At 31.6% G+C, this 25,627-nt stretch overlaps 2 protein-coding genes across 3 annotated transcripts in view; one reads left to right on the forward strand and one right to left on the reverse strand.

Annotated features, from left to right (window-relative positions):
- The window catches only part of LOC148170770 (kinesin-like protein KIF19), a 43,331-nt gene extending 30,307 nt beyond the window's left edge, over positions 1–13,024 (reverse strand). For both annotated transcript variants that reach the window (XM_088041770.1, XM_088041769.1), the window contains exons 1-2: positions 12,841–13,024; positions 12,514–12,671 (exon numbers count right to left, since the gene is read on the reverse strand). In XM_088041770.1, coding sequence (XP_087897896.1) covers positions 12,514–12,671; positions 12,841–12,987 — 305 coding nt within the window. In that variant the 5' untranslated portion in view covers positions 12,988–13,024. The remainder of the gene's footprint in view (positions 1–12,513; positions 12,672–12,840) is intronic.
- Positions 13,025–20,083: 7,059 nt separating this feature from the next.
- LOC148170771 (uncharacterized) lies at positions 20,084–24,191 on the forward strand. Its single transcript, XM_088041831.1, has 2 exons — positions 20,084–23,893; positions 23,965–24,191. Exons 1-2 carry the CDS (start codon positions 20,131–20,133, stop codon positions 24,126–24,128), a joined length of 3,927 nt encoding a protein of 1,308 aa, XP_087897957.1. The 5' UTR covers positions 20,084–20,130; the 3' UTR covers positions 24,129–24,191.
- Positions 24,192–25,627: the final 1,436 nt, after the last annotated feature.

Consider the following 25,627-nt stretch of genomic DNA (forward strand, 5'->3'; position numbering starts at 1 on the left):
TAAAAAATTATATTTTTTTGAAAAAAAAAATTGTGCAATTTTTTCGATTGATATCAAACTTAACTTCATTTTTGCCCTGAAAAAGTTCCTTGAAAATCACCCCAAAATGACCTGAAAACCTATTTCGGTCAATAATATCTAGTTTATTAGTAAAGCAGTTACATTATTGGTGCTCATTTTACGCAGAATTTCGCGCTGAATCCAAATCCGTGTTCAAAATTCCCGCACCTCAAGAAATAAGTGAGTTAGGGTCGATTAAAATTTCGACTTGGCACCAGAAAGCCACAATTCTGAAGATTTGAAAATATCTCAGAAACTATGAGAACTAGAAAGATGCGATTGCCATTGATTTTTTCGCATTTTGATTATAAAGAATCCGTTTTTAGATTTTTTTGGAATTCGAGAATTTTTTTTTTTTTGGAATAAACCTCTCTAAATCTATCTACTCGTTTCACGCAGAATTCCACGGAAATTCCAAATAAGGGCTCAAAATTCACAAACGACGAGATGTAACTGAGTTATGGCCAATTAAACTTTTGCATTTTGAATTTTTAGTTTCGAAATTTCAATGCTTTTTTGAAACTAAGTCAGATAGAAAAATTCTGGCTTTGTCACGATTTTTTTTCGCGCTTTTTGTTTGCCTCTTAGGTACCTAAAATTCGATGTTTAATTTTATTTAAAAACGACAAAAAAATTAAATTTTTCGTTTTTTGACCGCTTTTCGTAAAAAAATTGTCGTGTCTGAAATTTGTGAAATCTGAAATTTAGATTGATTTCAAGCTGTTTTTTCAATTGATATTAATTATTATTAAATTTGCTAAAACTATAATTTTCTCCGATTTTCTATTAAATTAAACGCGTTTCATAATATACTATTAATTCAAAATTGGCAATTTAAATATCGCTGACACTTTTGTTAATTGTTCTAAATTACAGAATTTTAGAACAAGAAAAAGGAACTTGCGTTGTTCACACTCATTTTACTCAGAATTTCACGCTCAATTCAAATTTATTTTGCGGAATTAAAAAATTATATTTTATTGAAAAAAAATTGGGGCTGTTTTTTCGATTGATATCAAACTTAACTTCATTTTTGCCCTGAAAAAGTTCCTTGAAAATCACCCCAAAATGACCTGAAAACCTATTTCGGTCAATAATATCTAGTTTTTAGTAAAGCAAAGTTACATTATTGGTGCTCATTTTACGCAGAATTTTGCGCTGAATCCAAATTCGTGTTCAAAATTCCAGTACGTCAACAAATAACCAAGGTATGGCTAATTAAACAAACCTAAAAACTAAAAATTCACGATGCGAGTCATAACTCAGTTACTTGTTGTAGTTTGTGGATTTTGGGCCCGGATTTGGAATCAGCGTAAAATTCTGCGTAAACTGAGTATTAAAAAAAATAAATTTGCGCATTCTAAACATTGCAAAAATTGCATTTTTAACATTGAACTGATTTAATTAAGCCTCACGCATTCAATACGCTTCATTTAAAATAGTTTTCAAATAACAAAGATATGAAAGGTTTAGGTGACCCCAATAAATCGTCCTTAGTAAATCACATAATAATTTTCTAAAAACCGATAAACCTTGCACTTTATAATAAATTAAACGAAATGAACGCCAAGGTCAGTTGACAATGGCACCGTCATTTTATAAGAAGTGCATATTTTAAACTTCATTATTATTTCAAAATTTATCTTACGTCAAGTTCAATATCGACATTTCAATCATCGCAGGTATTTAACGAGCACTTTTCAACAAAATCATCGACTCAAATTATAATCAATTTCTATTTGTGCCTTCCTGCATGAATAAACAATGCAGAATTCTCTTCGTGCTTGATTAATACTCTTATTTTTTAAGAAATCGAAAATGAAAAAAATGCACAAATGAAATTTTGAGCACGCACACGTCAGTGTTTAAAACCGGAAAATGTAGGTTAATAAAAAGATAATTCGCCTTGAACCAAACTCATCGCGTGATAAAGAAAAATTACATGGTTTAGCACAACTAAAGAAATTACTGGTAAAAACATGGAATCTACAGATAAGTTCAACATTGACCTTTCGCAATATAATTCATTTATACATTTTTAAAGGGATGGCAATACAACAAGTTGTTTAAAATCAAAAGAAATTGGGTGGAAATATGGTGGAAACGATTTTTACTCTTCGAGGTGATGATAAATAAGTAATAAGCAAACTTTTGTGGCAAAGAAGTCGAATCGTTTTAGGTAAATAAATTGATCTTAGCTTCGACTAAATTTAGTTTCATCGATGTGAACAAACTGAAATAAAATTATTCTAAGAAAAGCAAAGAGCAAATTGGAGTTATAAAGTTCAAACTTTTAAGTCAATACTTTATAAATAGAAATTGAGAGTATGTAAATAAATCAGTTGTGCTTACATTTATTAAAAATTATTAAAGAAAAGTAAATGTCTTGGACCACATTTTTTCAAAAATTGAGCTGTGTAAAACAAGCTGTGAAAGTAGGCATAATAATAATTTTGTAGGCTCAACATTGACATTAATAAAACAAAAGAAAAAAATGACATTGATGCACTCTCACAGTTGTAGACTAATTATACAGTGGTTTGCTTAAATTCTTTTACTTTTAAACGCATTTGCAATGTACAAAACATCTTTACATTGTAGATACACATTATCCCTTGTAGGTAATAAATATTCAGGTAGTTAAAATAACGTCATATTAGTAGTTCAAAAGTTTAATTTTTGGCCTGGATTAAGTTATAATAAAATAAAGTCCGTTTTCTTTATTAAAAAACCACCAAGCACTTTACAACCGGCAACATCGTCGATGGTGACTTTTTGGTGATAAAGTCAAATAGGTTAGGTGCCTAATTGACAATTTGACTACACAAAACGGGCTTTCAGGCTGTGCCGAGTCTTTTCACTATTAAATCCTTTGATTTGCAATCCAACAGGCTGTCAAAGAAACGTTTTTAACGGAAATCCTGCCTAATTTTCAGAAATGTCAAAAATTTGGCAACCATTTTCTCACCAAAAATCTCCCTAGGCAACGTTGCCGGTTGTAATGCAGGAGAAGATTACGGTGTTGGTAGTTTAAAAAAAACGGACTTTACTATCGGTCCACTCATTAAAAAGTTAAGTTGGCAGCAGCCCCTAACGATTTTTATCAATAATAGCGTTTGACCTTGATCTAACTGTAAACTGTAAACTAAAACTTGTTAAATCTGTATTAAAAACTTCCTGTTGCAACAATTGTTTAATTATTTATTGATTAATACACTCAACTTTGACGTGTTAACCTCAAAAATCGCTACATTCAATTTTCCCCTAATTTTCTCCCTAAAGATCTGAAAGCCTGATTTACACCCAAAAATTGTCGAAAATTTACACAGGAGAGTGGACTGACAGCAATGAGCTGGACTTTAGTTGGCTTTTGGGGTACAAAAGACGATCGTGAAAGTTTTGTCAATGTAAAGTGTCAAAATTCAATTTGTTTGTTACCGTTTTTGAACAGCAGTCGCTTCACTTGCACATGTTTAAGGGCTCGCACTAATTAAACACGTAATCTAAACACTTAAACACACCAAATTTCATGTCAAAATTGCCAAATGTCAAATTCCAAGGAGCAATAATGCCAACCTTGAAATTTAAAATTACTGAGTGATTTCATCAAGATGCCAATCTTAAGTAAAGAAATGACTAAAAATTGACACTTGCAACCTGAAACGACTGTATTTGGCCTCACTGTCCGCCAACCCAAATGTGACTTTTCTGGTCCATTAGATGAGAGATTCGCTTAATTTGAGTGTAAATCTTAAAATCAAATTTGAGTGCTTTTCTAACATGGTGTAAATCGGACAATCCGCCGCAGGAAAAATGTAGTTTAGTTAGGTTTAGTTTAATTGGCTGATTTGTCCTTGAGATTATTAATCTTTCTTTTGCAGCAAATTTTTAATTAAACATTAATTGTTACACTCAACTTTGACAACGTGTTAACCTCAAAAATCACTACATTCAATTTTCCCCTAATTTTCACCCTAAAGAATTGAAAGTCCGATTTACAACCAAGAATTTTCAGAAATTTACACAGGAGAGTGGACTGATATCAATAAGCCGCACTTTAGGTAATAAATATTCAGGTAGTTAAAATAACGTTCGATTAGTAGTTCAAAAGTTTAATTTTTGGCCTGGATTAGGTTATAATAAAACATAGTTGACAAAGCTCTAGAATCTGACGCAAAAATGTTGGTTTTTATGACGGTTTGGTTGGCGTCGCGACGCCTAAGAAGTAAATTTTTTAGCAATTTTTGAGTTTTTGCGGAAATATTCGCAAATTCAATGTAAAATTTGCGAAAAAAACGCTGTTTTATCAAGTTAGTTTTCAAAATTATGACAGCGCAGTGGGAAACTACGTTTACACCACAATTTCACAAGTCACTTCATTCACTCTTATAAAGGTTAATTTTGATTAACACGGGCTTGTTGCATTTTATGGACACTAGAAATTGTTAATTAACATCGACAAAGCGACAATTTCACCAAATAAGCGAACCAAAGGATCGATGACATTTGGGTGTAAACGTAGTTCCCAATTTTGACGCAATGAAATTGGAAACTAACTTGATAAAACAGAACTTTTTTCTCAAGTTTTGAAGACAGTTTGCATGGAATCCAAAATGACAACTAAGATATTTTTAACACATTTATATTGAAAAAAAATTAAATTAGGGGTTGATATCACAAACCCTCAAAATTTACTAAAATTACATTTTTAAGGCGTCGCGACGCGAAAACTATCAGTGATAAAAAACAAATTTTTGTGTCAGCTTCTAGAGCTTTGTCAACTGTGAGCGTCAAATTTTCAAAATCTTTAAAATTAAAGACGATTTTGGGGGTGGACTCAAGTGTTGCTGGACCCTGTATAACAATTAAATAAGTAAAACTCAAAATATTAATAAAATAATAAAATCCCAGCATTTGGAGAACTTCAAGATTTTTTTTCACTAACTGTTATTTTGGGTTGCTGTTATTTTCCATTTGCTAACAAGAAGCAAAATAACAAAAATTGTACTCTGAATTTTTAAGGTAAAACCGCATTTTATTTAATAGTTTATTGTATTTTTAACACTTTTGTTCTAATTTATGAATATAATTCTTATTATTTTAAAGCGAGAAACAAATGAATTTATTTTTCTAAAATTTTGCCACACAGTGTTACCAAATATCAGCAGAAATGTCAGTCAAACGTCAAGTTATTCGTAGAGTCGTAGAAAAAGTATAGTTCGTTTTGTTGCTAACTTAGTTTTAAAAAATGTTCTTTAAATAGCATTTAAAGTCCAGCTCATTTCTATCTTAGGTGTAAATCAGGCTCTCAATGCTTTAGGGAGAAAATTAGGGGAAAATTGAAGGTAGCGATTTTTGAGGTTAACACGTTGTCAAAGTTGAGTGTATTAATCACAAATTAATCAAACATTTGTTGCAAAAAAAAGATATTTAACAAGTTTTGGCAATCTTGCGTAAGACGATTAGCTTCTACGCATGCGACAGTTGCGTCAAGGTCAAACGCTTCGCTGCCAACTGTTACGGATAAAAATCACTAGGGACTGCTGCCAACTTAACTTTTTAATGATAAATAATTATTTGGGTTGACTTACCTGAATACAATATTTTATTTGTGCCATAGAATTATTCAGTAAGCATTTCCTTGATTATCTATGATATGGCTACTGACGTATTGTGTCTATTTAAATGTTTAGATCTATTATTTTCCTTTTTGTGGTTAAAACCATAAAAATTGATTTCATACATCTAATGTGCACAGACAACCAAATAATTTATTATGTACATAGGTAATAAACCTAATTTTTGTTGGTTATTTTTGTCCTGGATATTTCATTGATATTGAATCGAATAAGGAATAAATTAAATAGACATTAATTGACAAGGTTTGTTATGATAGAAGCCCACTTTTGGTTGTTTTTTAGGATTGCTCCCTTTCCACAAAAACAACACAAATATATTAATTGTTTTATTAATTGTAAAATTAAGGAAAGTTTAAAAATTAATTTTTTTGAATTTGCCGCTTTAATAGGTCCATTAGAGTAGTCGTTTGCTATCTGTCCACTCTCCTGTGTAAATTTTTGAAAATGTTTGGGTGTAAATCAGGCTTTCAAATCTTTAGGGAAAAAACTGGGGGGAAAATTGAATGTAGCGATTTTTGAGGTTAACACGTTGTCAAAGTAGAGTATATTAATAAATAACTAATTCAACATTCGTTGCTACACGAAGTTTTTAATAGCGATTTAACAAGTTTTGGCAATGTTGTGCAAGACGATTAGCTTCTACGCATGCGATAGTTGCCTCAAGGTCAAATGCTCTTGCTGCCAAATGCTACCAATAAAAATCACTAGGAGCTGCTGCCAACTTAACTTTTTAATGAGTTTAATGAGAACTCAAAGTGGGAAATTTTGTTTTTAAAGAGTTGGCAGAACTAATTAGTCTGGCTGTCACCTGTTTCCTGTCAATTTCACCATTTACAATTCGTGTTTAATAAATTGCTGCGTGAATAAAAAAATTATCAATATAAATAACAATAATTGTACCTAAATATAATAGATGTGAATGCAGGTTGTGAGGTTAGGTTAAAATTCAGTGAGAGTCAAACTCAATAAATGTCAAATTTTAAATTGAATTTGAAAATCAAGTGGCAAGTCGTGGTTACAAAACCAGTACCAATCGTGCAACACGAAAACTCTTAGAACTGGAAAATTCTATTGTTTTTTTATTAAAAAAGGGTGCAAATTTGAAAAAATAGTATAAAGGACTTGTTTTATAATGGCATTGGCCAAATTGGCCATTATAAAACACGTTCTTTAATACACTATTTTAGTGAAACAGAGGTTATAAATGTATATAAATAAAATCGATTTATTTTTGCTTAACCTATACTAATGTTGCTTTTAATCTGTCATCAATTTAGGACATGAAACCCGTTAATGAAAAATCAATGCGCGTTACTATCAGGTCATTCATATTTTACCGTAAATATGGAAATTAGAAAGAAATATCAAACTTAGAGATTCATAGAAAATTTTGGTTTGTTCTTAATAAAAATATCTAAATTATAAAAATTAATAGTCCATAATTTTTGATCGTCTTTTCGATTTTTGCTACAGTTAATTGCAGCGTCAGATGCAAAATTTGAATGTGCAAAAATAAAAATTTAATTTAGTTTTAGTTTTAATGTAAAATCTTGAAATTTCTGATTCATCCATATAATACAAGTTCCTGGGCACATGTAAAGTAAAATCCCCTATATAAAATTAAAAAATCCCCAAATCCCACGGTATTATCTGTGTCAATGTTTGGAAAGTATTAAAATAAATTGGAGTCATTGGAAATTTGAACTTTGTGTTAAAAGTCGAACACACTTAGAATATTATTTGTAAACAAAAATATTTGTTCAGGGATTGTTGACTTTTAGTGTAAATGTGGACCAGAACATAAAAACTAAAACAACAAAGCCAAAAAACAAAGAACAAACTTTATTAAAATAGATAATTACAAATTAAAATAACAAATTTTTCACTTAAAATATATAAATTAAAGAAATGTAGACGAATACGCAAAAATGTTCAGTATTTCGAAATGTACAAACAGAGAATAAACATTTTTCAATCACAGTTTTCATTCCTAAATTCCAAAAGTTTTTGAGCGTTATAATTTAAAATTTGGAGCTCTTCAATTTTATAAGTCTGTTCATTCAAAAAAATAAGTGTTTTACGATCACTATTATTATAGTGATTTTTATTTATAACAATGCAAAGTATTTTTGAATAATAATATTTTTATTGTATATTTAAAACGTGGTCTTTACAATGCAGTATAAAAAAAACTGTGTTAACAACGGTGCGAAACTGGTTTCTCGGGCTTCAAAAAGTGGCTGACCTCGCCACAGCCCTGAAAACAAATATTTTCGCACCTCAGTGTACAACCCACTATTGTTGTAATTTGGGGGTTGTAAACTCCAAAAGTTTTTATTCGTCATAAATAAAGAATGGATAATTTTATTAATCACACTATAATATTTCAAACTAATGGATGTAATATTCCACAGACTAATAGTTTTCTAAATACTTCTTGTATTAGAATATAAGCGTATAAGCGATTAAAAAAAAGTGGTCCAAAATGACTACTTCTGTTTTATTATTATTACATTCTGTTTGAATTTAATTTAATATTTCTATTTTCTTTGAGCCGGATTATTCCAATTGATTCCGGATTATTGCTTAATCCAACTTACTTTTAGAATTGTCCATGTAAGATTATACTCAAATTTTGAAAATGTCTAAAATGATTTGCCTGCGACTCTATTAGACGTAGATTCTGTTTTAATTATTTCTATTTTATTTCATCTTATACGTTTTCGATTTTCTCTATAAAAATCTATTTCGGTCGATATTGCGCTCATTTTTAGAACAAATTTAAGTTGTGTATACTCATTTCATGCAGAATTTCAGGCAAATTCCAAATACGGGCTCAAAATCCACAAACGACAACATATAACTGAGTTATGATCAATTAAACTTTAGCATCGTAAATTTTTAGTTCCGAAATTTTCAAAGCTACTTTAAAACTAAGTCAAATATTTGGAAAAATTTTGTTTTCCACGATTTTTTTCACGCTTTCTGTTTGACTCAAGTATCTCAAATTCGATGGTTGATTTCTTGAAAAAAATTAAAAAATCCGATTGCAACGACAAAAAAATGATTTTTTTGACCTCCAAAAACATATTTTGATCAATATTTTGTTTCATTTTGAAGCAAACTTGTGTTGTTAAAGGTCAGTTTACGTAGAATTTTCAAATCCGTGCTCGAAATTCCGGTACGTCAACAATAAGCAAGTTATGACTAATTAATAGTATATTAAAGAACGTGTTTTATAATGGACAATTTGGTGTACGAGTTCCCGGTGTACAAAATGCCTTTATAAAACAAGTCCTTTAGACTATTTTTTCGAATTTGCACCCTTTTTTAATAAAAAATGTAAATTTTCCAATTCTTTTCGTTTTACACGATTGGTAATGGTTTTGTAACCACGACTTGCCACTTGATTTTCAAATTCAATTTAAAATTTGACATGTATTGAGTTTCACTATCTCTGAATTTTAACCTAACCTCACAACCTGCATTCATATCTGTTATATTTAGGTACAATTATTGTTGGCCGCAAAGGACAATTCAATTATATTGATACATTTTTTATTCACGCAGCAATTTATTAAACACGAATCGTAAAATCCAAATTGACCAAGAACTTGACAGGAAACAGGTGACAGTCAGACTAATTAGTTCTGCCAATTGTTAAAAAACAAAATTTCCTACTTTGAGTTCTTTTATAGCTACCTATATAAGTTCGTACAGTGAGAGTTTGAATGACAGAAAAATCACTAAATTTACGCGCGAAATTTAAAATAACAAAGTAACCCTAGTCACTGACAATCTTGTCAACCCATTTCGCGTAGGAATTTAGTGTTTTTAGTGTATTTTGTAGCATAATTTGCTGCCAGCCTATATGTCAACTGTCGAAATCTCCCAATCTCTCACTGGATATACTATAACCGACTCCAAATTGAGAACTTTAGTGGACCTTTTAAAGCGGCAAATTCGAAAAAGTTTTTTATTTTTATTTTAATAACGAATCTGAACTGTTTAAAATATTGTAATAAAGCTCGGATATTTTTAATGTTACAACATTTAAAATTTTCAGTTTTTTTGTCTCTAACACTCACACTGATTCGCTGTGAGAAATTACAGAATTTTCGAACAAGCAAGACATTTTAGAAAATTGTTTATACAGGGTCCGGCAACACTTGTGTCCACCCGCAAAATCGTCTTTGATTTGAAAGATACAATTTTGAAAATTTGCATACGCTCACAGTTGACAAAGCTCTACAAGCTGACGCAAAAATTTGTATTTTATCACTGATAGTTTTGGCGTCGCGACGCTTTGAAAATGAAATTTTTAGTTAATTGTGACGGTTTGTGACATTAACCTCTAATTTATTTTTTTTTCAATATGAATGTGTTAAAAATATCTCAGTTGTTATTTTAGAGTCAATGCAAATTGTCTTCAAGATTTGAGAAAAAAATTCTGTTTTATCAAGTTAGTTTCCAATTTCATTACGTCAAAATTGGGAACTACGTTTACACCCATCTGTTAACATCTTGTGTCACAAATGACATCTATCTTTTGGCTCGCTTTAGATTGTAACGAAAGTCTTAATTGGTGAAATTGTCGCTTTGTCGATGTTAATTAACGATTTCTGGTGTCCATAAAGTGCAACATGCCCGTGATAATCAAAATTAACCTTTATAAGAGTGAATGAAGTGACTTGTGAAATGTTGGTGTAAACGTAGTTTGCCGCTGCGCTGTCAGAATTTTGACTAACTTGATAAAACAGAGTTTTTTTCGCAAATTTTAAACACAATTTGCATTAGATTTAAAATAAAAGCTCAGATATTTGTATCACAGCTATGTTGAAAAAAAATGAATTTGCGAATATTTCCGCAAAAACTCAAAAATCGCTAAAAATTATACTTCTTAGGCGTCGCGACGCCAACCAAACCGTGATAAAAAAACAAATTTTTGCGTTAGTTTCTAGAGCTTTGTCAACTATGAGCGTATGCAAATTTTCAAAATTGTAACTTTAAAATTAAAGACGATTTTGGGGGTGGACACAAGTGTTGCCGGACCCTGTATATAATTATACCTAAAAAGGGCAAAAGATAATAATTTCTTTAACACGGCTTTAGAAAGCAGAGATCTCAAGCTTTATAATGACGTATTACAATAGAAAATCCAAGTACCAATTTAGAAGTTCTATGCAAAAAAAATCTAAAATTATCTAAAAATCGGTCGATTTTCGAAAATTGCATCAGTTTTTCTCAATATCTTGGCAACTTCTATAGTTCGTAGGGAAGGTTAATACTTTTTACAAAATTTCATGATTTTGCAAGTTATCAAAACTAAAAAAAAAAAAAACAAAAAAAAATATTTCTGAGTCCTGACCTGATGAAGCAAAACGAGCTTTGGATTCAGAATCAAGAGGCAATTCTATTTAAAATATTACTTTGGACGAAATTTGTATTGAAGCAGTGGAAATTCACAATTTATCCCGGCGCATCCACCATTTTCACTCGTTTTAATAGCAAAGAATCTCAGTGATTCGACCGTTGAAATATGAATATTACTCACCCATTACGAACATCTTTGACCAAACAGCTTGTTTAATAACCTTTACAAATACTTTTTACAAAATTTCATGATTTTGCAAGTTATCAAAACTAAAAAAACAAAACAAAAAAAATTATTTCTGAGTCCTGACCTGATGTAACAAAACGAGCTTTGGATTCAGAATCAAGAGGCAATTGAATTTAAAAAGTTACTTTGGACGAAATTTGTATTAAAGCAGTGGAAATTCACAATTTCGGCGCATCCACCATTTTCACTCATTTTAATAGCAAAAAATCTCAGTGATTCGACCGTTGAAATATGAATATTACTCACCCATTAAGAACATCTTTGACCAAACAGCTTGTTTAATAACCTTTACAAATACTTTTTACAAAATTTCATGATTTTGCAAGTTATCAAAACTAAAAAAACAAAACAAAAAAAATTATTTCTGAGTCCTGACCTGATGTAACAAAACGAGCTTTGGATTCAGAATCAAGAGGCAATTTTATTTAAAAAGTTACTTTGTAGGAAATTTGTATTGAAGCAGTGGAAATTCACAATTTATCCCGGCGCATCCACCATTTTCACTCATTTTAATACCAAAAAATCTCAGTGATTCGACCGTTGAAATATGAATATAACTCACCCATTAATAACATGCTTGACCAAACAGCTTATTTAATAACCTTTACAAATACTTTTTACAAAATTTCATGATTTTGCAAGTTATCGAAACTAAAAAAAAAAATATTTCTGAGTCCTGACCTGATGTAACAAAACGAGCTTTGGATTCAGAATCAATAGGCAATTCTATTTAAAAAATAACTTTGGGCGAAATTTGTATTGAAGCAGTGGAAATTCACAATTTATCCCGGCGCATCCACCATTTTCACTCATTTTAATACCAAAAAATCTCAATGATTCGACCGTTGAAATATGAATATAACTCACCCATTAAGAACATGCTTGACCAAACAGCTTATTTAATAACCTTTACAAATACTTTTTACAAAATTTCATGATTTTGCAAGTTATCAAAACTAAAAACAAAAAAACAAAAAAAATTATTTCTGAGTCCTGACCTGATGTAACAAAACGAGCTTTGGATTCAGAATCAAGAGGCAATTTTATTTAAAAAGTTACATTGTAGGAAATTTGTATTGAAGCAGTGGAAATTCACAATTTATCCCGGCGCATCCACCATTTTCACTTCATAGCAAACAAGCCGAAATTTAACACTGCCAGTGATTCGACCGTTGGAATATGAATATAACTCACCCATTAAGAACATCCTTGACCAAACTGCTCGTCGTAATCGCATAGACGTTCTCTTGCATCGAATCCTCCCCAAAAACGACATCAAAAGAATACTGCTTATCATATCCTCGCCTCGACCTCAACACATCGCTCTTATCGTTGTCCTCCAAAATAACATTCTGCAAAAAACGCAACCTTGACAAAACCCGCATGACTCTTAAATCTCAATCTTCCATCTTCCCACAGTCATTCGCGTCAGTAATTATGCAAATGATTTGAAAAACACGAAATGTTCAAACTACTGCAGTACTAAAATTACAAACTCGCGAGGAGAATTAGCGATTTTACCTTCTTATTGACTGCATAAAGGACTCTTTGCGACTCGTCGTTTTTCAGCGGTCGTATCCTCACAGCGACCATAAGTCGTTCTTCGCCACTTTTGACGGGTCGTTTGGAAGTTTCACTCCCGGAACTACTCGGCGTCTCCGGAGTCATCGTGCCCGGAAAAATATCGACTGCACGCCGCCACGGACTAACCTATTGTGCGGTGGTCGGAGGAACGCGTAGTTCGAGGTTGCTAATAGTAACAACAGTTCGATAATATTTAAATAAGAACATAAAAGCGATTCTAGGATAATAACATTTTAAGAAGTTGGGACAAAAGGCGCTGTCAGACAATGTTATTAAAGCGAGATTGATTTATTAATGGGCTTTGTGGGGATTTCAAGTACAATTCAATCGATTTGAGTTCAAAGATGGTAAATTGTTTTAAGGGGGTGAAACTTAAGGAATTGTATTTATTCTGAGGGGGTTTCAATTAGCTGTTGTTTTTATTTCTGGTCGTGGCTATTGTTGGATGATGTATGGCTGTGGAACGCGTAATTAGAGCTCTTGAAAAAGTGACCTTGGAATGAACAATTGAACAAATGAGTAAAAATTAAAATTTCTGCGTGAATAAAAACGATAACACGCTATTTAAACATGTATTTTAAAGTTCGCGCTCGTTTTCTTTGTTCTCTAGTTATTTATATTCGAGCAACGGTAAGTACCATTTTTTCAACATTCAAATGACATTTTCAGAATCATTATTTTTCGAATTTGCCGCTTTAATAGGTCCATTAGAGTACTCAATTTGGAGTCGTTTATAGGTATAGTGTATCCGGTGAGAGATTGGGAGATTTTGACAGTTGACATATAGGTTGGCAGCAAATTATGCTAAAAAAAACACTAAAAACACTAAATTAAGTGTAAGTAAGTGGACTTATTTTGTTTTTTTAAATTTCGCGCGTAAATTTAGTGACTTTTCGGTCATTCAATCTCTCACTGTACAAACTATACATTCAATTTTTTAATTTTCTCCCTAAGGAATTGAAAGCCTGCTTTACACCCAAAAATTTTCGACAATTTACACAGGAGAGCAGAATGAGCTGCACTTTATATCCGGTGAGAGATTGGGAGATTTTGACAGTTGACATATAGGTTGGCAGCAAATTATGCTACAAAATACACTTAAAAACACTAAATTCCTAAGCGAACTGAGTTTGCAGGGTCGACAGTAAGTGGGCTTATTTTGTTATTTTAAATTTCGCGCGCAAATTTAGTGACTTTTCGGTCATTCAATCTCTCACTGTACAAACTACAAGGTGTTTATAAATGTTTCTAGCATCAAGCGTGGCTTTGGAATTCCTGCCGTACACTACATAGTGAATATTACTATCAAGAAAATTATTTATAATGTTACTTACTTCAATGACGTTTTAGTTACTGTTTTGTGCCCAAGTTTTCGATTTTTAGGTTTTCAGCCACAACTGAAACAGTTTATTTCTCAAAACTTACTTTGCTTCATGTTTGAGGTTAGCTGCAAATGTCAGTTGACAAATCGAAACCCACATTTGTAATGAGCGGCAAATTTCTTTGACACTTTATAGCCACCCTTGATGTTAGAGACATTTATAAACACCTTCTATATCTATAAAAAAACTCAGTAGGAAATTTTGTTTTTTAAGAATTGGCAGAACTAATTAGTCTGACTGTCACCTGTTTCCTGTCAAGTTCTTGGTCAATTTGAATTGTCCTTTGCGGCCAACAATAATTGTACCTAAATATAATAGATGTGAATACTGGCTGTGAGGTTAGGTTGCGTTATGTCAAAATTCAGTGACAGTGAAACTCAATAAATGTCAGATTTTAAATTAAATTTGAAAATCAAGTGGCAAGTCGTGGTTACAAAACCATTGCCAATCGTGTAAAACGAAAAGTCTTAGAATTGGAAAATTTCAATTTTTTGTTAAAAAAAGGGTGCAAATTCGAAAAAATAGTATAAAGAACTTGTTTTATAATGGCATTGGTACCAAATTGGCCATTATAAAACACGTTCTTTAATATACAAGGTGTTTATAAATGTTTCTAGCATCAAGGGGGGCTTTGGAATTCCTGTCATGCGCTATTTTGCCGCTTTGTTTTCATAGTGAATATAAATATATTCACAATTATTTCAAATGTCACTTACGTCTACGACTTTTCAGTTACGGTTTTGTGTCAAAATTTTAGATTTTCAGGATTTAAACCACAACTTGAACAATTTGTTCTCAAAACTAACTTTGTTCAATGATTGAGGTTAACTACAAATGTCAGTTGAAAAATCTAAACCTACATTAGTAACAAGCGGCAAATTTATTTGACATTTCATAGCCACCCTTGATGCTAGAATCATTTATAAACACCTTGTAAAAAATATTAGGATAAATCTAATAAATTAGAATATTTATTTAGAAATAAAAAAAAAATACTACTAAAAATGAAAACGAAATTTGAGATAAATTTGAAAAAATTGTATGTTTCTAAGAAGAATCGAAGCAAATCTAAAGTTAACCTAAAAAAAATCAAAAATCTAAAGCATCATAAAATATGTTGAAAATCCAAGAAGTAAAGGAATATGAGGAAACTCAAAAAAATTGAAAGAATCAACTCAACAATCAATTATAAATTTGCACAGCTTAAAAACGTCTAGCAAAATTTAGAAAATTTAAACAGATAAACTATGTTAAAAAAAATGGAAAATTCAGGTACAAAAATCTAAAATCTTGTATTACATATATCGTGTGATTCATTAAATTTCCATTCTGGGTAGGCGTGTATTTTGGACGTGCGTTGACTTCTTGTTCGATAACTAGCAAATCTCGCAAATACAAGGTGTCTATAAATGTTTCTAGCATCAAGGGTGGCTATGAAATGCCAAAGAAATTTGCCGCTCATTACAAATATGGGTTTCAATTTATCAACTGACATTTGCAGTTAACCTCAAACATGAAGTAAAGTAAGTTGCTCTAAATTTTCTATAAATATTTTTCCTTAGATTCTGTTTAAACTTTCTAAATTCTTATAGATTTTGTTTAGTTTTTCTTTAAATTGTGCATATATAAATTTTCTTTGCATTTTTCCGAGTATTTGTGTTTAATAGTTGTGTTATCCAAAAAAATCCTTTCAAAGATTTCCACCTTCTAATTTTTTTGATCCATAAGCAAACTATTTTTTATAAAAACTCTTCATTATTAAAACGTTTTCTAAAATATTAGTATTAGTTTGTGCTGCGTTTGCACTAAAGTCATTTTAAAAAACGCAATATTTCAATCTCTGCAATGATGTACAAGGTGTTTATAAATGTTTCTAACATCAAGGGTGGCTATGAAATGTTATAAAAAATTGCCGCATATTACAAATGTTGGTTTCGATTTTTTAATTGACATTTGCAGTTAACCTCAAACATGGAGCAAAGTAAGTTTTGAGAAATAAACTGTTCTAGTTGTGGTTTAAAACCTGAAAATCTAAAACTTAGACACAAAACCGTAACTGAAACGTCATTGACATAAGTATCATTATAGATATTTTCAAGATAGTTATATTCACTATGAAAACAAAGCGGCAAAATAGCACACAAAATCAATTCCAGAGCCACCCTTGATGCTAGAAACATTTATAAACACCTTGTATTACAATAAAAAGCGATGTAATAATGCAGTTATACAGAGTTATATGGAAAATTGCATAAGAAAATTATAAGAAATTATAATTCTGATAAATTTGAGTCTATTGAGGCTAATTTTGGTGAGTCTACTATTTTTGTACTTCTAATGAGCAAGCCAATATTCAAAAATATAAAACATACAATTTAGAAATTTTTATTTTGAGAAGATTTTGAGAGATTCTCTATTGTTATTTGTTTCACTAGGCTTGAAAATGGTCTTTTGGAAATGCAAGAAAAGTATTGAAATCCGAGCATTTCCAAATTATTTACTATTTTATTTATTATATTATAAACGTCATTCCCTCATTTAGGGACATTTCATCAGCTTCATCAGGTTGGTAGCACCTCATTCAAATCAAACAATTGCAGATTAATTTAAATTCAATTGTATTTCAGAAAATTTTTATGATATTTTTACTTAATTAGTTTACCTTTATTATTTTCGAAGGTCATTGGCCTCTAAACCGGCCTACAAATTAACACAATTGACATTTGTGCAGCGATGCCAACTTGCAAATTAAAACCAACTATTCACGAATGACTATCTAGACATGTAAATTTTCAAAACTTCTTGGGTGTAAATCTGGCTTTCAATTCTTTAGGGTGAAAATTGAAGGGGACTATTTTTGAGGTTAACACTTTGTCAAAGTTGAGTGTATTAATCAATAATTAATTCAAAATTTTCTGCAAAATGTTACAATAGAGATTTAATAAGTTTTGGCATTCTTGCGTAAGATTAGCTCCTGCGCATGCCATAGTTGCGTCAAGGTCAAACGCATTCGCTGCCAACTGCAACGGATAAAAATCACTAGGGGCTGCTGCCAACTTAACTTTTTAACGAGTTATTTTTAAAGAATTTATTTGAAGCGACAGAAATGTTTTAATTGTAAAAGAAAAACTAAATAAATAAAATAAATAATAATTTATCAATAAAAAGTTACTTATTACCCTAAAAGAGTGTTCGCCCAGTTTTAACTGGTTTTAAAAATGCAATATCCTAAAAAATTAATCTAGAACTTTGAACATTAATTGCCTCGTGCAACTGCATTCATTTTCGTTGTTTTGTTTTATTGGAAATCAATATTTAGTCCACGTTTATATTAATTAAATGACATATTCTAGGTAAACAAACTACTTAAAAAAAACAAATAAATTACACCACTCATTTGTAAATTTTTAGGTAAAACCCGTGACCAAGCGACATATTTCACTTTTTTTTAAAATTGACGACCTTAAAATTTTAGAGGAATTTCTTATACCCGTGATATCTAGCTTTGAATCAAATTTCATAAAATTTTAACTCGTCACGACACGTTTTACGTTCTACTTTTTAATATTCACCCTTCTATTTCTTGCAATGTAGACCGATGTTTAGAATAATTTCAATATTTTTAACTAATAAATTTAAAACGCTGAAATAAGTATGAAGAGGTGACAAAAACTTTCCTTAGACTACGAGTAAATAGCTCTATCTATGTTTGGAATCAGCTTAGGGTTGTAATAAAAGGGGGTAGTTTGGTATCGGTGGTATAATGGAGGAATGTTTTTAAACAATTATGGCAATTTACATTGATGTCGTTTTGATAAAAATAATGTTTTACGATTGACTCTAAGAATCGATTTTTCAACTCGTGGAAAAAACCCACAAAATTAAATCGCAGTCTTTATTTTTGTGTATTTACATTTGAAAAAAAACATATTTTATATAAGTTCAAACGGTTTTTGAGACTGTATTTGCAAAGTAGAGGTCCAACTGCATAAAATAACACGTTTTTAACCAGATTCAACGGTTAATTTTGGAGAAATCGGCAGAAATATGGATGGAAACCTAAATTTGAAGCTAACTTTCGATTTTTCCTATATTCAGACGGGTGTTAAGGCTATATTTGCAAATTTATGGTCAAAATGCATCAATAATGAGTTTTAGCAAGATCCAGCGGTTAATTCTAGAGAAATTGGCTGACATACAAAACTTGTTGAAAAAAATCACCTAAATTTTCAACTAAATAAAACCGACTTTTCCTGTAAATAGACGATTTTTAAGGCTGTTTTCGCAAAATATAGGTCCAAATGCAAAAAATAACACGTTTTTAGGAAAATTCAACGGTTAATTTTGGGGAAATTCGCAGAAATATTAGTCTAAGAGCTGGCAACGTTTTTGAGAGAGAATTTCAGGTAGGCCAGTTTTTAGATATGCTTTCTCTCTCACTCTCCCGGGCATGATCCGGGCTACCTGGCTGGCGGTAGTGGTTGCGCTCATCAGTGCGCATCGTACCTGTACAGGTAAAATATCAATTTTTCAAATAATTTCAAGAAGTTTTCTTTTTTTTTTATTATTTTTATTGAACTGTCAGCAACATAAATCTATTATTGCCAGGCACTTTTATTGTTGTTTAAGCTATACCAGACGCCAATTTTGAATTAAAAAAAAATTTTTTTTCAAAATATTTTAGTATGGCTGAAATTTTAATATGATCTTATTTAAGTCACTAAAAACCCAAAATTAATTTGCCAAGCAATAATTCGATTGTTAATCTACGGCCAGATCGATCTAAACGTGATAAGTGATTGGACATGTTGGAAGAGTGCAGACAATCACGCGTTAGTTGCGCAAGCGAGATAGACGACAGCAGCTGTTTGTAGTCAAGATGGCGTCAGTTTAGTCACATTGGTGTTTACGTTGCCGGTATTTTTAATGTTTTTAACAAAATTGTGTTACAATGGTTAATGAAAAATTAAAGTGTGTTTTTTGTAAAGACAGAGATGGAAAAATAATAAGTTTTGTGGAAGAAAAATTAAAAAAGTGTAAAGAAGTTTTACAAATACGTGTAAATTTTAAACTGAAATATAATAGTGTACAGTTACCAGAGCAAGTTAATGACACTGATGGATATCATAGAAATTGTTACAACAGTTTTACAGCTCTCATGGCGAAATATCGAAATTTATCTGAAATTAATTTCTCATCAACAGTAGATCTTCCCAGCTCATCTAGTTCAACTCCGACATTAACTACAGTAGTAGATCTTCCCAGCCCATCTAGCTCAACTCCGATATTAACTACAGCAGTAGATGTTAATGAAACTTTTCCAGATAATACGTCTACAAATTCACAAACAGAAGTTAATATCCAAGAAATTGACAATTCCAATGTAGTTATTGAGCCTGATAGCGTGGTAAATAAAGAAACAAATTCAAATATCACACGAGCTTGTTTTTTTTGTGGAAAAGATCGCAAGCAAGCAAAAGGTAAACAACAGGCTTTACACTCCTCGAATGATGCCAAAATTTATAAAAAAATAGCAGAGTGGATGACAAAATTAAATAATCAAGAGTTGTTAAACAAAATAGAAAATTTACAGGCAAAAAGTGAAATTGTTTTTTATCATCATTCGTGTGAATTGGGATATTTAAATGATTATAATAAAGTTATTGCTGATAATCCACAAACTTCCTGGCATGACAATCGAAGTATCCATCAGAACATTTTCAAAAAAATTGTATCATTAATAGAGGAAGAAGTTATCAACAAGAAAAATTGTTTGCTCTTATCTTCTCTTTGTGATACATACAATGATGAATTAAAGCTTCAGTCTCAGTCAGATTTAAATTTTATGACAAATCATTATCTTGAGGAGAAAATATTGAAACAATTTAAAAAATCAATTAAAATTATTTCAAAAAATAAAAAAAAAGTTATCATGCATAAAGATTGTAGTTTATTAGAAGATAATGATTTGACGAGACTCGAGGAAAATGAGCTTATTGATAAAGTTGCATTAATGCTACGGAACACAATTTTACAAATGGATAAATTAGAATTACCTACAAAAATCAAGCCACTTGATTTAATCAATGGTGAATGTACTATTCCTGAAAAACTCGATCGATTTTTTAAAACATTGATTGGAGGCAAGGATATTCGTCGCCGAAATGGTATAAACTGTAATCGATTAACCAACTCAATCGCCTCTGATACTATTTTTTGTGTGACCAATGGTACTATTAAACCATCAAAACATATAACTCTAGGCATGACGGTTAAAAGTCTTACAAGTAGTAGAAAAATCATAAACATTCTTAATCGTCTTGGACATTGCTGTAACTACACCACACTGGAGGAGCTCGAAACTGAAGCTACTTATTCATCTGTACATCGCACTGAAATTTGTCCACCTGATATTACTCAGAAATCATCGTTATGCACTGGTGTCGCCTTCGACAACTTTGACAGATACGTAGATACACTTAATGGCAAAGAAACTTTGCATGATACCGTTGGTATAATCTACCAAAATATTGATAATGATGCTCTTGATGAAATTGATATCGATTCTAGAAGTGACCAGTCTGACATGTTACCACCAACAGTGAAAAGAAGACGAACCTTTGAAGCCATTGTTCCTGAACTTGTTCCGATATCTGCCCGTTTGGAAATGTTAGATCGATTAACACCTGTTGAAAACATACAGCAATATATTCCAAGTACTTTATCATTAGTACAAACTATAGATTTATTACATATGGTTTCACTCTTTTTCCATGTACCAAATACTCCAATGTGGACGGGATTTAATTCTAGAATAATAAAGGATAATACTCCAAAACAAAAAGTATCCTACCTCACTCCGATCAATTTTTCACCAACGGAGACATCAGTAGTGAAGTTGACAATGACACAGGCTCAAAAAGTTGGCGTGGAATGTGACCAAAAATACGTCCAAGTAACATATGATTTGGCCATTGCTAAAATAGCTCTCAAAATTCAGGCGACAGAAAGTCCTAAATTTGATAATCTCTTCATACATCTAGGCTCATTTCATCTGATGATGGCATTTTTTAAAGCGATTGGAGTATTTATCAATGAGTGTGGACTATCACATATGATGGTTGAAAGTAAGATTATAGCATCAGGCTCGGTAAACGGCATCATTGAAGGAAAACATTTTAACCGGTGTAAACGTCTGCATCCGTTGATGGCTGTAGGTTTGCAAATTTTACATTTTGACCAATACTTAAAAACCAAACAAGTGGAACACAGTTTCTTAAAAGAACAAATCTTTGATGATCTTTTACAATATCAAGATAATGAAATTTCCATTTCCGATTCAACTACGACTGCTGAACTATTACCTAATCAGGTGTTATCCAGACTGCTCTCTTCGTATCAAAAATTCGTAGACAAAACTAGACAAGGTGATCATGGAAAAACTGCTCAGTTCTACATGACCTACATCCAACTAGTTAATTATTACATCACTTTATCAAGGAGCATTCGCATGGGTGATTTTGAAATGTTCAAGCATATAATTCCAAAAATCACTAATTTATTTTTTATAGTTAATCAGCCAAACTACGCTAGATGGTGTGTAAAATATTATGACAATTTGCAGAATGTTGACGACACACACCCAGGACTAGAAGAGGACTTCAAATCTGGATGTTTTGGTATTAAAAGAACAGATAAATCTTTTTCAAGAATACCGATAGATCTTACGCTGGAGCAGACAATCAACGCCGATGCAGCTAAACGTCTCAGCGGTATTGCACATTTTACAAATTCAATAGCTGCACGTCAACGCTGGGCAAAAAGTCATAGTATTAGGGCTGCTTTGATCTCACATGTTCTCGATGTTTGTGGATTAAGATATTTGCAAGACATTACCGCAGACTTACAACCTAATCGGATTAAAATTTTTGAAAAACAACTTGTTCATTTTATTGATATTTTGGAAAAAAACTGTAATCCGTTCGATTCAGATTTGAACAAAGATAATCTTTACAATATAGCTAGTGGAAAGCCAGTCTCTGAACATATAGCTGAGTTTCTCCTGAACATCGAAGAAAGTGGTGATGAGTTAAGAAAGCAGTTCATTAATGAATGTGCTGTCGATGGATCTAGATTTGACAAACCAATAAAAAAAAATCAAGTACTCAACTTCGCTGAGGCTCCAAAGAAAAAAAAATTAACACTCGGAAATAAAGTTGTGGAGCTGAGAATGCAAAGGGATTTATTTGGAAGAATGTTGGGGATATCCTTAACTCATAAAGTGGATATTGAGAAAGTTTTAACATTTCCACTGACACCAGTGCCAACATCAATGTGCCACGCAGATGGCAGTATTTGTAAAACTGACAAATCTCAATTAGTTAAATTAATTGAGAAGAAAATCGGTAATAATGTCGATAAGCCACCTTCGTGTTTTAATATAGCTATTTTGGATGGTTTCTTCATGCTACACCTAATGAAAGAAGTACCTGTAACCTTCGACGGTTTATCAAAAAAATTTTTGAGTATGATACTACGATTTAAATCTAATCGTGTCGATATTGTCTTCGATCAATATTTTACACCATCAATCAAAGATTTTGAACGCTCACGTCGGGATGAATTAATGAGCCAAGTTACAATCGGACCTAATCAAATTCGTCCGCATAATTTTGTGGCCGAACTGAAAAATATAAATTTTAAAGAAGCCCTTGTTAATTTTTTTATTGACCATTGGGCTGGTGATGAAATGGCTCCGATAATTGGAAATAAAATAATTTATTTGAATTTCAACAAGTGCTATTCCTACCGGGTTCAAAATAATAAAGTAATTAAGACTGTGGAAGATTCATTGTCTTGCGAAGAACATGAAGAGGCGGATTCCAGAATAATATATCACATTTGCCAAATAAATGTTGATGCCGAAGTCATGATACGTTGCTCAGACACAGATATTTTAATAATACTTCTTGGTAACATGGAACATTTGAATGCATCACTAAAACTCTGGATAAATTTGGGTGTCGGGAATCACGAACGATTTATAAGCGTCAATCGAATATACGAAATTTTGGGGAATTCTGTATCGAAAGCTCTACCGTGCTTTCATGCCCTCACTGGATGCGACTACACACCGGCTTTTTTCCGGAAAGGTAAACTGCGACCTTTTAAACTCTTAGAACAATCAGAACAGTATCAGACGGCCTGTCAAAATATTATAACAGATGATGAAGAATTGTTGGAAGAGACATTGAAGATCTTGGAAAAGTTAATTTGTCATATTTACGGAGCTCGTGATTCTTGGAACGTCAATGAAACTCGGTTTCAATTGTTTACAAACACTTACCGCGCCAAAAAATCAGACGATAATTTCGAAAAAAAATTTCGTAATTTTGACCCATCAAGCCTACCACCATGTAAAGCTGAATTATATCAGCATTTTCTGCGAGTTCGTTATGTAACAAAGTTTTGGAGAAATGCATACTTGAAACATCCAACATCTCTATCACCTCAAGCTTCCGGCTGGACCATAAATGACGGCAAATACGATTTTGCCTGGTTTGTTGGGGAGCAATTACCATCATTAGTTGCTGACATTATTATTAAAGGTAAAAATTAAAAATAAAATATTTATAAATTTCGTTGCCGAAAAATTATAAAATTTTTCATTCTATTACAGATAATAATGTATTACAAGACGATAACAATTCAAAAGATGATGATGACAATGAAAATGACAGCAGTGATGAAGATGATGATGACAATGAAAATGACAGCAGTGATGAAGATGATGATGATGATGATGAAGATGCCTCCGTTTTTTGTGATACAATTATTGATTAAAAAATCAAGCCTTAATTTTCATGTAACCATAAAATTTTTGGTTTCTTTTCATACTCATTTTGTACAACAATAAATTATTACTTTGATACCGTATTAATCCACACATTAATTCAATAGTTTTCAATCTTTTCACTGTAATTTATTTGACAACTATTTATAGACCATGCAAAATAACACCACCTCACTTATCACGTTTAGGTCGATCTGGCCGTAGGTTTACAATCGAATTATTGCTTGGCAAATTAATTTTGGGTTTTTAGTGGCTTAAATAAGATCATATTAAAATTTCAGCCATACTAAAATATTTTGAAAAAAATTTTTTTTTTAATTCAAAATTGGCGTCTCGTATAGCTTAAACAACAATAAAAGTGCCTGGCAATAATAGATTTATGTTGCTGACAGTTCAATAAAAATAATAAAAAAAAAAGAAAACTTCTTGAAATTATTTGAAAAATTGATATTTTACCTGTACAGGTACGATGCGCACTGATGAGCGCAACCACTACCGCCAGCCAGGTAGCCCGGATCATGCCCGGGAGAGTGAGAGAGAAAGCATATCTAAAAACTGGCCTACCTGAAATTCTTGTTTTTTTCACGTTGCTAGCTCTCGTACTAATAGGTAGAATACGCAAAACTCTTTAAAAAATTACCTAAATTTGAATCTAAATTCCGATTTTTTCTTAATTCAGATGGTTTTTGAGTCTATATTTGCAAAGTAAAGGTCGAAATACATCATATAATGAGTTTTTATTGAGATCCAACGGTCAATAATTCTGGAGAAATCGGCAGAAATATACAAAAAATTTGTCAAAAAAATCGCCCAAATTTTGAGCTAAATAACGACGACTTTTTCTATAAATTAACAGTTTTCAAGGCTGTTTTCGCAAAGTACAGGTCTAGTTGCATAAAATAACGCGTTTTTACCAAGATTTAGCGGTTAATTCTGGAGAAATCGGCTGAAATATGCAAAACTTGTCAAAAAAATCACCGAAATTTGAAGCTAAATAATGAATTTATATTTGCAAAGTAAAGGTCGAAATACATGAAATAATGAGTTTTTATCAAGATCCAACGGTTAACTTTGGAAAAATCGGCTAAAATATACAAAACTTGCAAAAGATCACCTAAATTTTAAGCCAAATAAAGCCGACTTTTCCTGTAAATAGACGATTTTTAAGGCTGTTTTCGCAAAATATAGGTCCAAATGCATAAAATATCGATGAAATCGGCGAAAGTAATCAAAAAATCGCCCAAATACGAGACTAAAATCCGATTTTTCCTATATTCAGACGGTTTTTGAGGTTATATTTGCAAAGTAAAGGTCGAAATACGTCAAATAATAAGTTTTTATAAAATCCAACGGTTAATCTGGAGAAATCTGCTAAAATATGCAAAATCTGTACAAAAAAATCACCCAAATTTTAGGCTAAATAACGACTTTCCTATAAATAGACAGTTTTTAAGGCTGTTTTGCAAAGTCCAAGTCTAGTTGCATAAAA

The sequence above is a fragment of the Gnatocerus cornutus genome, chromosome 7 (genome assembly GCF_029298725.1).
Source record: "Gnatocerus cornutus isolate USDA-ARS CGAHR chromosome 7, icGnaCorn1.1, whole genome shotgun sequence".
Taxonomy (NCBI): domain Eukaryota; kingdom Metazoa; phylum Arthropoda; class Insecta; order Coleoptera; family Tenebrionidae; genus Gnatocerus; species Gnatocerus cornutus.